The 12,863-nt window shown below is 41.4% G+C and overlaps 1 protein-coding gene across 1 annotated transcript; it reads left to right on the top strand.

The window, feature by feature from the left end:
* Positions 1-3,381: 3,381 nt before the first annotated feature.
* Positions 3,382-6,504, top strand: RAG1 (recombination activating 1; the record flags this gene model as incomplete). Its single annotated transcript, XM_080931504.1, has 1 exon — positions 3,382-6,504. One exon carries the CDS (start codon positions 3,382-3,384, stop codon positions 6,502-6,504), a length of 3,123 nt encoding a protein of 1,040 aa, XP_080787630.1.
* Between the last annotated feature and the right edge of the window lie 6,359 nt (positions 6,505-12,863).

Here is a 12,863-nt window from a genome sequence, read left to right as displayed (position 1 = left end):
GACTGAGATAGAGATAAGCCAGCACCAGACCCTCAGCGTCAGACACTTGAGGTGTCTGCCCTCAGACCGACTGCTACGAGAGAGGACAAAGAGCATTTGAAGGATTTCAAATCACCCATCCATGGTCCTAGCTTCACGTTGTCTTCAGGTTGGATTTTAGTCCTCTTGAGACACATTTAACAGGAAACAAACAAACAAGCAAGAATAAATATGCTGCTCAGATTTAAGACTTAGGCAGGTCTTAAACTTTTTTTGGAGATCAATTAAAAAGAAAGATTGTAAAAAAGATCATGAGTACTTACATATTTGGTCTTAAAAAAGTTTTCTTTGAGCTGAATTGATCATAAAATTAACAAAAACACACGTGTTGCATGGAAACTTCAAATGAAAAGAATAATAAAATTAACAGACATTTTTCTTAGTTCTACTTTCTAGTGATTAGTCACCACTAAGGTCTTAGTGCACACATTTCTAGAATGCCTGTGTTTCCATGTGTATAAAATAGAGGCATGTATGCATACACACAATTCTTATGTTGTACTTGCTATTTTTATTGCTGTCTTACCTTTTTGCACATGGACTTCTTTTGTTTACTTTCATCTATAGAAATCAGACATATGTGTAATATATACATAATGTAGTTTCTCTTCTCTGTCTGGATCATAATTTATGTCATAATGCCCCTTTGGTGACAATCTGTATTATATTCTGCTTTTCAAAGTAGAGAACAACCTTTCAAATAAATATCCCCAGGCGTTATGTAAAAATCATCACATACTGTGGAGGTATTTCCATAGAATAACTATAGAATTTCTTCCCCAAAGGAAAGTTATTGCACCAAAGACAAAAATATTAACTTTTAAAGGCTTTCCTAAAGCGCCACTATGTTCATATACATTTCTGCTACTCTCAGGGGTGTGTGAAGGCATCTCAGCTTCTTCATGCCTTCATTAAGACTAAGTTCTACCAATAGTTTTAATCTTTGAAAACTAGAGTGATTACAAGGACTGGCCAGATCAGACTTTTTAGAGTTCTACCTTTTCCCGAACTCATAAAGCATGTAGCCTCCACAGAAACTCTTCATTCACATCCTTGTACAAAGTCCCTTAAAACACATCACATGCCTCCCAGCTCCATTTCGTTTCAAAGTTAGGAATTTTTATATTTTTATATATAATCTGAGTTGTAAAACAAACCCCTCAATACATTTGATTTGACCAGCCATAGCTAGTAACCACATTATTTCTTGGGGACATTTCAAGAGACATGATTGGTGGGTTTGGCCACGATGTTTCAGGCTGGAGGGAGGAGGGGAAGGTGACTTACTGAACGTGGTGAAAATGGAACGTGACTCAAGCCAAAGGCAAAGAGCACAGAGATTGGCTTTGCATTTGTTACAAGACAGAACTAAGAAGCAATTGATCAGAAAACAACTTTGAGGCTTTTGTTTGGTTGCTCTTGAAATACCTTTGGGGTTCTGGAGACCTTTGAAATGTTTCTAGGACTGTTTAGTTCCCACAGTTCTGCATGAGGAAAAACAGCCCAACTGTGTTTCCATATCAACCACGTCTTAGAAATTTACCCTTAATTTCAGTGACAAAAACAAACAAACAAACAAACAAACAAAAAAAACCAAAAAAAAAAAAAAAAAAAACACCCCATCTCTGATGTGTATTACAGATATACACGAAATAAGATGTTAGTTTAAAGGGAAGAATTCAAGGCCAGGACTAACCCTTACCTCCATCACTCCTTCCCTGATGCCCCAAATCCCACTCCTGGTCAAGATGAGCTCATCTGAGGCATCGACTCCCTGACTGCGTGGCTATAAAGCTCACTGAGTTGGTTCATCTGTTGAGGGGAAATGGGTTTCTGGACATAAGTTGTAGGCTGGGAAGCATGGATGACATGGAACATTGTGAAGTGGGAGCTGTTGGAGGTCTAGGCTAATTCAGTACTCAGATGACACTGTCTACTCCTCTACATTGTGTTTGATATTCATATTACAATCGGCATAACATTTTATTTATTGTTGTTTTTACTACTATTATCTCTTTTAGATCTATTTGTTTTCTGTTTATGAACACACTATAGCTGTCCTCAGACTCACCAGAAGATGGGATCAGATCCCATTATAGACGGTCATGAGCCACCTTGTGGTTGCTGAGAATTGAACTCAGGACCTTTGAATGAGCAGTCAGTGCTCTAACCACTGAGCCATCTCTCCAGTCCCCTGTTTTTACTCTTATTACTACTTGAGACAGGGTGTCATTATGTAGCCCAGGGCGACCTAGAACTCTCTAGGGTCAACCAGGCTGGTCTCAAACTTGGATTGGTTTTTCTGTTTCCACCTCTTTAGGGCTGGATTTACAGACATGCACCATCATTTTCTTCTGTAATTAAAAAAAGTATTTTTTTTTACTTTTTGAGGTTATAGTGCAACTACATTATTTCCCTCACCTGTAATATTTTTAACCAGAAGAAAATTGTTCCTCGTATTTCTTCTCATTGCTAACTGTAGTGCTAACGACCTTTGCTCTGCAGTGACTTTCAGGATGACCTGTATGAGTTTTGTCTGAGACTGCTTGAAGTTTTTATCTTAGAAGTTCTTCATCTTCTTAGTATGCTTCTGCTGTGGTTTGTTCTTCTGCATAGGCTTAAAGAGCTCTGTGGTTCTGTTTCTAATGTAGCCTCAGCCTTCTAATTTCCAGCAGCATTTGCTAATTGAAATTGTAAGCATAATTACTATTTATGATACTTATTATTAGTTTGCATTCGTAAAGCTCAAAATTCACTTCATCCTTTCAAGTGGTGAGTAATTAGTTTCTTTGGGTTTGTAGCTTTATCATCTCTCTAGGACCCATTTGGAAGAAATAAACGACCAGTCTCCTGAAAGAATGCTTTAAAAACGGAGAAACAGATTGTCCAGTTAGTGTAATGAGGCTAATGCAATGTGGTTATCATTGCATTTTCCACAAATAACTATTGAGCACCTAATAGGTACCAGAAATATTGGTAGATAAAATCAATCATTCAAAGACTAGTCTTCAAGATGTTGAGGTTTTTGTGGAAAGGGAAATTTCACATATACATGTATACATGTATTTAAAACCATGCATATATGTAGTATAAGTGTTCCCAAGGGTTGTCAGGAAAAGGATTTGACCAGTATGATCAGCACCCAACATAGCATATTAAAATAGGAGATTTAATAAATATCTTAGAAAGAATTAAATGAATGAAAATTTGAGTGCATCAATTTCAGTTCCCCCCCAAAAATATTGCAATATGATATTGGTACTTTTCTTTTTTGTTTTTGTTTGTTTGATACTTTTCTTAACTTGATTTCCCCCTCCATTGTTTCCAGGTAGCTTAGCCAAAATGGCTGACTCCTTGCCATCTACCCTGAGACTCAGTTCTGCACCCGATGAAATTCAGCACCCGCACATCAAATTTTCTGAATGGAAATTCAAGCTGTTTAGGGTGAGGTCCTTTGAAAAGGCACCCGAAGAAGCACAAAAGGAGAAGGGTTCCTCAGATGGGAAACCTTATCTCGAGCAGTCTCCGGTAGTTCCAGACAGGCCTGCTGGTCAGGATGGCGTTCTGACCCAACGGGCATTGAAACTCCATCCGAAATTTTCAAAGAAATTTCACGCTGATGGGAAGTCAAGTGACAAAGCAATTCACCAAGCCAGGCTTAGACACTTCTGCCGCATCTGTGGGGATCGTTTCAAGAGTGACGGGCGCAACCGGAGATACCCTGTCCATGGGCCCGTGGACGCTCAAACCCAGAACCTTTTCCGAAAGAAGGAAAAAAGAGTCACTTCCTGGCCAGACCTCATTGCCAGGGTTTTCCGGATCGATGTGAAGGCAGATGTCGACTCCATCCACCCCACCGAATTCTGCCACAACTGTTGGAGCATTATGCACAGAAAGTTCAGCAGTGCCCACAGTCAGATCTACTTCCCAAGGAATGTGACCGTGGAGTGGCACCCCCACACACCGTCCTGTGACATCTGCTTTACCGCCCATCGGGGACTGAAGAGGAAGAGACATCAGCCCAATGTGCAGCTCAGCAAGAAACTAAAAACCGTGCTCAACCATGCTAGACGGGACCGTCACAAGAGAAGTCAGGCCAGGGTCAGCAGCAAGGAAGTCATGAAAAACATCTCCAACTGCAGTAAGATTCATCTCAGTACCAAGCTTCTTGCAGTAGACTTCCCAGCACACTTTGTGAAATCCATCTCCTGCCAGATATGCGAACACATTCTGGCTGATCCGGTGGAGACCAGCTGTAAGCACCTATTTTGTAGAGTCTGCATTCTCAGATGCCTCAAAGTCATGGGCAGCTACTGTCCCTCTTGCCGATATCCATGTTTCCCCACCGACCTGGAGAGTCCCGTGAAGTCCTTTCTGAGCATCTTGAATTCTCTCATGGTGAAGTGCCCTGCGCAAGGGTGCACCGAGGAAGTGAGTCTGGAAAAATATAACCACCATGTCTCCAGCCACAAGGAATGCAAAGAGACTTTGGTGCATATTAATAAAGGGGGCCGGCCTCGTCAGCATCTCCTGTCACTGACAAGAAGGGCTCAGAAACATCGACTGAGAGAGCTCAAGATTCAAGTCAAAGAATTTGCTGACAAAGAAGAAGGTGGCGACGTGAAGTCTGTGTGCTTGACGTTGTTCCTGCTGGCGCTGAGGGCGAGGAACGAGCACAGGCAAGCCGATGAGCTAGAGGCTATCATGAAAGGCCGGGGCTCCGGCCTTCAGCCAGCTGTCTGCTTGGCCATTCGTGTCAATACCTTCCTCAGCTGTAGCCAGTACCATAAGATGTACAGGACTGTGAAAGCTATCACCGGGAGGCAGATTTTCCAACCTCTGCATGCTCTTCGGAACGCCGAGAAAGTCCTTCTGCCTGGCCACCACCCCTTTGAGTGGCAGCCCCCTCTGAAGAACGTGTCCCCCAGAACTGACGTTGGGATTATTGATGGGCTGTCTGGACTTGCCTCCTCTGTCGATGAATACCCGGTAGATACAATCGCAAAGAGATTCCGCTACGACACCGCTTTGGTGTCTGCTCTGATGGACATGGAAGAAGACATCTTGGAAGGCATGAGAGCCCAAGATCTTGATGACTATCTGAACGGTCCCTTCACAGTGGTGGTAAAGGAGTCTTGCGACGGGATGGGGGATGTGAGCGAGAAACACGGGAGTGGGCCCGCGGTTCCGGAAAAGGCGGTTCGTTTCTCTTTCACAGTCATGAGAATTACCATAGAGCATGGCTCGCAGAACCTAAAGGTGTTTGAGGAGCCCAAGCCCAATTCTGAACTGTGTTGCAAGCCATTGTGCCTTATGCTGGCAGACGAGTCTGACCACGAGACCCTGACTGCTATTCTCAGCCCCCTCATTGCTGAGAGGGAAGCGATGAAGAGCAGTGAGTTAGTGCTGGAGATGGGAGGCATCCCCAGGACTTTTAAGTTCATTTTCAGGGGCACCGGGTATGATGAAAAACTTGTCCGGGAGGTAGAAGGCTTGGAAGCTTCTGGCTCAGTGTACATCTGTACACTTTGTGATGCTACCCGTCTGGAAGCCTCTCAAAATCTTGTCCTCCACTCCATAACCAGAAGCCACGCCGAGAACCTGCAGCGCTATGAGGTCTGGCGGTCCAATCCCTACCACGAGTCAGTGGAAGAACTCCGGGACCGGGTGAAAGGGGTCTCTGCCAAACCTTTCATCGAGACAGTCCCGTCCATAGATGCACTTCACTGTGACATTGGCAACGCAGCTGAATTCTATAAGATTTTCCAGCTGGAGATAGGGGAAGCGTATAAAAACCCCAATGCCTCTAAAGAGGAAAGGAAGAGATGGCAGGCCACCTTGGACAAACATCTCCGGAAAAGAATGAACTTAAAACCGATCATGAGGATGAACGGCAACTTTGCCCGGAAGCTTATGACCCAAGAGACTGTAGACGCAGTTTGTGAGTTAATCCCTTCTGAGGAGAGGCACGAAGCTCTCAGGGAGTTGATGGCCCTTTATCTGAAGATGAAACCTGTGTGGCGCTCATCTTGTCCTGCTGAAGAGTGCCCGGAGTCCCTCTGCCAGTACAGTTTCAACTCTCAGCGCTTTGCTGAGCTCCTCTCCACCAAGTTCAAATACAGATACGAAGGCAAAATCACCAATTACTTCCACAAAACTTTGGCTCATGTCCCCGAAATTATTGAGAGGGATGGCTCTATTGGGGCCTGGGCAAGTGAGGGAAACGAATCTGGTAACAAACTGTTTAGACGCTTCAGGAAAATGAATGCCAGGCAGTCCAAGTGCTACGAGATGGAAGACGTCCTGAAACACCATTGGCTGTATACTTCGAAATACCTCCAGAAGTTTATGAACGCTCATAACGCGTTAAAAAGTTCTGGGTTTACCATGAACTCAAAGGAGACCTTAGGGGACTCTTTGGGCATTGAGGACTCTCTGGAAAGCCAAGATTCAATGGAGTTTTAAATAGGGCCTTCACATATAAATTGGTATTTGCAAATGTGTTTTTCTTTGGGGTGCAGTGAGGTCTTCTCTTAGTACCCAGCACATTGTTGTGTGGGTGGATCTTTTCACCCGGAGGGGTGACAGGTCGGAGTGAGAGGCCAGAGGTGCTGTCACCTGGTCACCTGCTCAGGGATTGATAGTTGGCAAAATCAGATTGTCTGGGCCGTTTGAGGCCAGAAGAGCCGACAGGAGAGATCAGTTATCTCAGTAACTTGGAACAGAGGTAGCTGCAGGAGACCAGGGATGCACAGAGAAATGTGTGTGCAAGCCGCTGTGTGTCATGAAAATTAAAACCAGGGCTGTCAAAGGACAGCTAAGCATGCTAGGAAAGGAATTTGTCTTGAGCATGTCTTCTTTTTTTCATCTCAATTTATTATATTTTGTATTGAGATACAATGCAGGTTTTTTTTTTTTTGCCATCTCATATTTTGTAGTACTATTTTATAAATTTCACATATGCTGATTTATTCTGCAAGATTCATAGGAGCCTTTGTGTTTTCTCTCACAACACTGAACATTTGTAGGACATGGCTGGCTTTTTACCAAGGGCTCTCTCAGTGCGTTTTCTAGTGTGCTACATTTATGCAGAAATAAATTATATCAAGATAGGTTTCAGAAAATCAGTCTTTTCCAGGTTTAAATGCCCCCAGTATTGCCACCTTCAGTTTCTAGGAGGTCATCTGGTGTCATAAAATTTTCAATAACGAAGTTAGAGAATGCACCTGTAGCTACAGCTACCTATTAAGTATGATAAACTCATGTTCACGTGGATGTCTAGAGCCAACTCTGGCTGTTCATTTTTACTTTTTAATTAAGAGTAATTTATAGTGTCAATGCTTTCCTATGTCATCTCAAGTTTACAGATTTTTAAAATTCCTATTTTCTTACTGCCTGGAAGCAGATTTAATACCTTGGTGAAAATGTCAGCCAGATTTTCTCTATATGAAACATGGGTCAGTTTGAATAAGTTCAGGCTTCCGAAGGGCCCCTACTTCTCAATTGTTATTCTCCTGAGTATGATCAGTTGAGCTTCAGAGTGTGCAGATTTCAGCAGCAGGGCAGTGTTGGATGTTTTCTATTTGCTAAGTTTAAATGGCGTGTACTCATAATAGAGTAGAGGAATGGATATGTATATATTGTTTATTCATATTTTATCACTTTTGGATGTTTTTGGATTGTCCCCAAAGTTGCAGGGATAATCAATACCGGACTTTGAATTTGAACCCAAGCCTGTTTCTTAATTCCGGGCTCCTTATACAATGTTTATGCTGTTTATATGGTAGCATTAGAATTTATTTAGGATTTACAGCTAACCACTACAGCTTGCAACCCCGAGAGTTATGTCTTCTGGGATGGAAAGTCATCTGTTTGTCTTGGGCCTTTGGAGAGAAGAAAATTGGGCCAAACCTCTAAGGACTCCATAAACCCTCTAGTGGCTGCAGTTATCTGGGAACTCTTCATGTCCTTTGGAATCCAGCATTTGCCAGGCACCAGCAGTTTAAGAGGAGGCATGGGATTTTATTTGCTAGCGAGTCATAATGATGCGTTAGTGTTAATTAGCTTTTTTCTTCCTCTGATTTTATTGGTCATAATTGTCAGTCTTCATACACAGTATATCAAAGAGCGTTGTAATTTAGTTGTCAAGTGTGCAAGAGTGACATTATCCTAAATGGCACACGTTTGGTGCCTATGCGGGGACTGCATTTAGTGCTTTCTATTGAAAGATGCAGCCGTTGGCTTTGCCTTCTGTATGGAGCACATCGATGGCATTCATAATTTAGTTGTCAAAAACATACACATCCTCAAGTATTATCTTAAAAACCCTCTCTGTTTTGTCATTTGCAAACTAATCGGCTTCTAAGCCGCCAGTCCGTTCATCCCATTTAATCCTTACAGATGTCTGTGCACTAATAAACGGCTAAGTTCCCACCAGCCTCCAACTCCAGGGAGCAGCATGCTGGCGCTGCTTGGTGGACGTTTCTTCCCCACTCTGTTAGTCAATTGGCAGCACTGTAAATACTGCCCAATATTAAATTTCCCTCGCTAGGATAGCAGGACAATTTCAGAAGCATTTGACTCAGGGCGTGATTTATAGCACAATCTTCTCCTGACTCTCCTAATCAAATCACATTCTGATAAACCCCAAGAACACCTGGCCACAGGATTTCAATGTGGAGACTGTTGCCTGTGGCTAATTTGTTTCCCTCAGTGTGGAGACTGCAGCATCCTCAACCCTGGTCTAGGGTGCCACTTTTATTTTTAAGAATGCCTATTGCAAATGCAGGCACATACTTAGGGGAAATTCATCACAATGAATGGAGGATTCCCCCCACCACCACCACAGCAGGGCTGGAGAAGTGCATTGCTCTTTTTCTTTTTTTCTGCTTTGAAACATGAAACCTGTTTCTACAGGTCTCCCTGCCAGCCTTCTGCAGTGCACAGCAGGGACCAGTGACTGTTGCTGATGGAAATTGATGAATGGGGGGTGAGAGGTGAAGAAGTGTCTTGGGATGAATAAACACACACACAGATGCCAGAGCGGCAGGGAAAGATGTCTTTCTTTCTCAGGTAGACAGGAATTTAAGTTTGCCTCAATTTGTTTTCATAAAGTATGCATGAAAATAAAGCTTTTGGGGGTGGTGGTGGTGTGGGGTTAAGAGCATGGGTTTTATATGATTTTATACAGATTTAGAATCTACAGTTAGGAGGCAGGGTTTGCACATGCTAGGCAGATGTATACCTCTGAGAAATATTGTCAGCTTTCTTAAGTTTCTTTTGTTTTTTGTTTTTTGTTGAGATAAGGGCTCATTATTTGCTTAGGCTTATCTTGAATTTGAGACCCTCCAACGCCAGCCTTTGAGTAACTGGGATGAAGTATGTGTGTCCACTGGACTAGTTTGACAAGCAGTTGTTTGATACGGGTGTGTGCCTTTAGAGACTGTATGACAGTTATTCTAGCTTTCCTGTGATAAGATATTTTAAGTCAACGTTGATACTTTGTAGCCATTTTGAATTTTTTTCTTTCTTTAATTATCTATGTAAGTAAACCCAAGAATTAATTTGTTTTGGGAGATATTTTGTGGGATTGTATTTCACTTTAATATTATTATTATTATTTACATATAATGATACATTTTGTTTAATGGTTTCTACAAGTCTACTTTTCCTGTCCAAGGGGAGGTTTAGACACCAGGATGCAATGTACTATTTGATTTGAGGACCTGTATTTCCATGTTACATGTTTTCAAGTGGAAGAACATGAGTTCGAAAACATATTTTCATATTTTTACTCTTTAGCATTATGATTATCTTCACAATTTTGTGTTTAAGTATTTGGAATAAAAGTTTAAGATTTGAAAATAACAGGTGTTATGATTTATATTGGTAGCGTATTATCACATATCAATAATGTTGGCTGCCCATACTTCAAATTATCACCCCTTTTTTGAAGGACATAAAAATGAACTTGGTGATTGCCATCTTTAGTTTCAGACGTCAACTGGAGAAATAGAGTCACTGGAGAGTCAGGCCTTTGGCTGTACCTGTGGGAGCGTACTTTCACTGGGTTAGACAGTGGGAAGAACCTCTCTATTAAGCTATCATTCCTGAGGGTTGGATCCTGGACTGGTAAGATGGGAGAACGTGAGCTGAGTCTAAGCATTCCCTGCTCTTTGCTGCCTGACCAGTTGCTTCAAGTTTGTGGGGCCTTAACTGCCTTGCTATGACAGATGCCTTTGAACTGTGAGGCGAAACCAATCACTTTGCACTTGAGTCATTGGGACAGTTTATCACAGCAATAGGAAAGAGATGTAAGACAGTGGTGTACTAGATTAGTGATAACGAATATAATTTATCATAATGGAGGGTCAAGGATTTTTGGTTCCAGATAATGTAAACAGTAAAACCTTTTAAAAAATTCTTTTAAGAATTTTCTAGCAATTCTTATAAACCCGAAACCTGTGATTAAAAGTATAATTTTTTTTTTCAGTTGCCCATGGCCATCTACATTATGGCAAAACTAGGCAGACGCCAGGCTCATTGCCCAGTGCTAGCAATAAGTATAAAACCGGCATGGTGGAAAACCCTTGTAGTCTCAACACTTTAGGAGGCTAAGGCAGAAGAGCTGTGAATCCAAGGCTGACTTACAGGGCACAAAAGACCAAACCAAGTCGACTAAATATGTACAGACACACAACCAAATCAGAACCAAACTTCTTTTCCTGTGGTGTGAAGTGATGTAAACAACTTTTCATTTGTTGCCACGTTCTATCCTTTTGAACGAGGTACTTCTGGGATCTCCATTTTCACATGTGGTCAGGGAAGTCTATCTTAGCCAGAATCATATCTTTGCAATCTCCTCTGTCTAGCTCGTGTTTGTGTGACCCTTTTTACTCAACTTGACACTTCACAACCCCTTTTGCCTTTGGACTGGAATTCAGTCTGTCCCTCTCTAAGGCTACACCAGTTCTTAATATACTGTATTCACAGTGAACTAGCTTGTCCACAAGACCTAGTGGCCCTTATCCTAATTTATCATCTGCTTCTCATTCTCCAAGAAACCAGGATCATTCCAGAACATGGTTAGTAGCAAGTTAGTCCCCAGTGATACTTCCAGATCTGACCATTTAAATATTTTCATATTAAATCTGCTTTTGAAAACGTAGTATATACTTACTTAAAAGTAAGGCCCAATAGAGTGTATTTTCTTCATGCTATCATTTATAACTAGTCCAACCTCTATTTTATTTTATTTGAAGATTCATACATGAGTACACTGTATCCAAATACTTTTAAAGCCACCCTTTCTTTAACTTCTCCTGTATCTTCCAACTGCCTCTCTTAAATATATAATTTCTTGTATAGTTATTTATTTTTGTTTTCTGATGGCTTCCAGCTTATTCAGTTTACTTTGAAGTAGGCTTCATGGATTTTATTTCATTTGTTTTTATTTTTTTTAGGTATCAGTTACAAGCACATTTAATTTGCAGTAAAACACTGATAGCTTTTTAATACATATGCAAAAGTATTTGTAATGTGGGCTTCATAAATTTTAAAAGATTGATAATAACATTAGAAGACTATTCACATGGTTAGGAGAGTACAGAGAAAGCACACACACGCGTGTATGCGCACACACACACAGAGTTTCCCTTTTCCTTCTTTTTCTTTATTCTTTTCTCATACATTGCTTCTTGATGATATTTTTGTTTTACCCATACACACCCCCATACATATACATATACACATACAAATGCACCTATACACAAATTAGTGTTTCCCTTATTTGCATGTGTTTAGGGTTGATAATATAGAATTGGTGTCTTTTCTCTGAAGATAATACTACCACCATCACGACCAATACTACTATGTTACCACCATTAACACCTTAATACAAAACGAAATAGAAGTGGTTCTTCTTTCCTCAGCAGCCACTGCCTGCCTGCTCACCCTGGAGGAAAGGGGGGCCTTGAAATTTTCTTCCATCCATGGTAATAAGTTTATTGATGTGGTCTTTACAGGACTTCTTTGGGCAGACATGTTATTGAGAGTTCATGGGAGCAACATCCCTGTGCTGTGCAGAGGAAACTACCGTGTAGCATTTGTTCTGGTCCACAAGCTCTGATAATCTTTCCATTTCTTTTCCAGAGATTTTCCCCTTAGATTTGGTTTTCTAGTTGTTCAATACTATGGCAACAGTTGATCTCCTCTAAGCTCAATGACATCACCAAACATGGGCTTTAAAAAAAAAAAAAAAAACAGCACCAGGCATGAATTTCTACCAGCTGTCAGTTCCCTCTGAGTTCCATTCTTGCACAGCTCGGGTATCTTGCTGGTGCCATCAATGCTGTGGCTCTGAAGCTTTACAGCTACATAAGACTGTTGTTAAATTTTCTCAACATTTATTAAAATAGAGACTGATGTGGGTTATCAGTCTCTACTGTAAGTATTTATGGGCTGCTTTTTCTAAGCAGGCAATGCATGCTTGATCCTTAGACACAGTGGCAAGGAACATGTTTTGGTTCACAAGGAGCTAGGGGTCACATTACCAACAGTAAGACTAAGGAGGGCATATGCTTTAGTGTGAAGGAGAAAAAGCATTAGGCACAAGTACAGTAGATAAGTATAAAAACAGTATAATGTGATATCGGAGTTTAAACTGGGGAGTCAGAAAAAGCACCTGGGAAAAAAAAGAACATTGAAGTGGAGGCCGATTGCACGAATGGGCTGATGTTAGGCCAGTTACCAAGAGCAAACAACCTTTGGGGAGGCCCTGAGCTAGGTAAGCATTCAGTGTTTGGGAATTTAGGAAAAAAAAGTTG

This window comes from Micromys minutus, assembly GCF_963924665.1.
Source record: "Micromys minutus genome assembly, chromosome: 17".
Classification (NCBI taxonomy): Eukaryota; Metazoa; Chordata; class Mammalia; order Rodentia; family Muridae; genus Micromys; species Micromys minutus.
The sequence above is the reverse complement of the archived record's forward strand: the minus strand, read 5'-3'. Positions and strand labels throughout refer to the sequence as shown.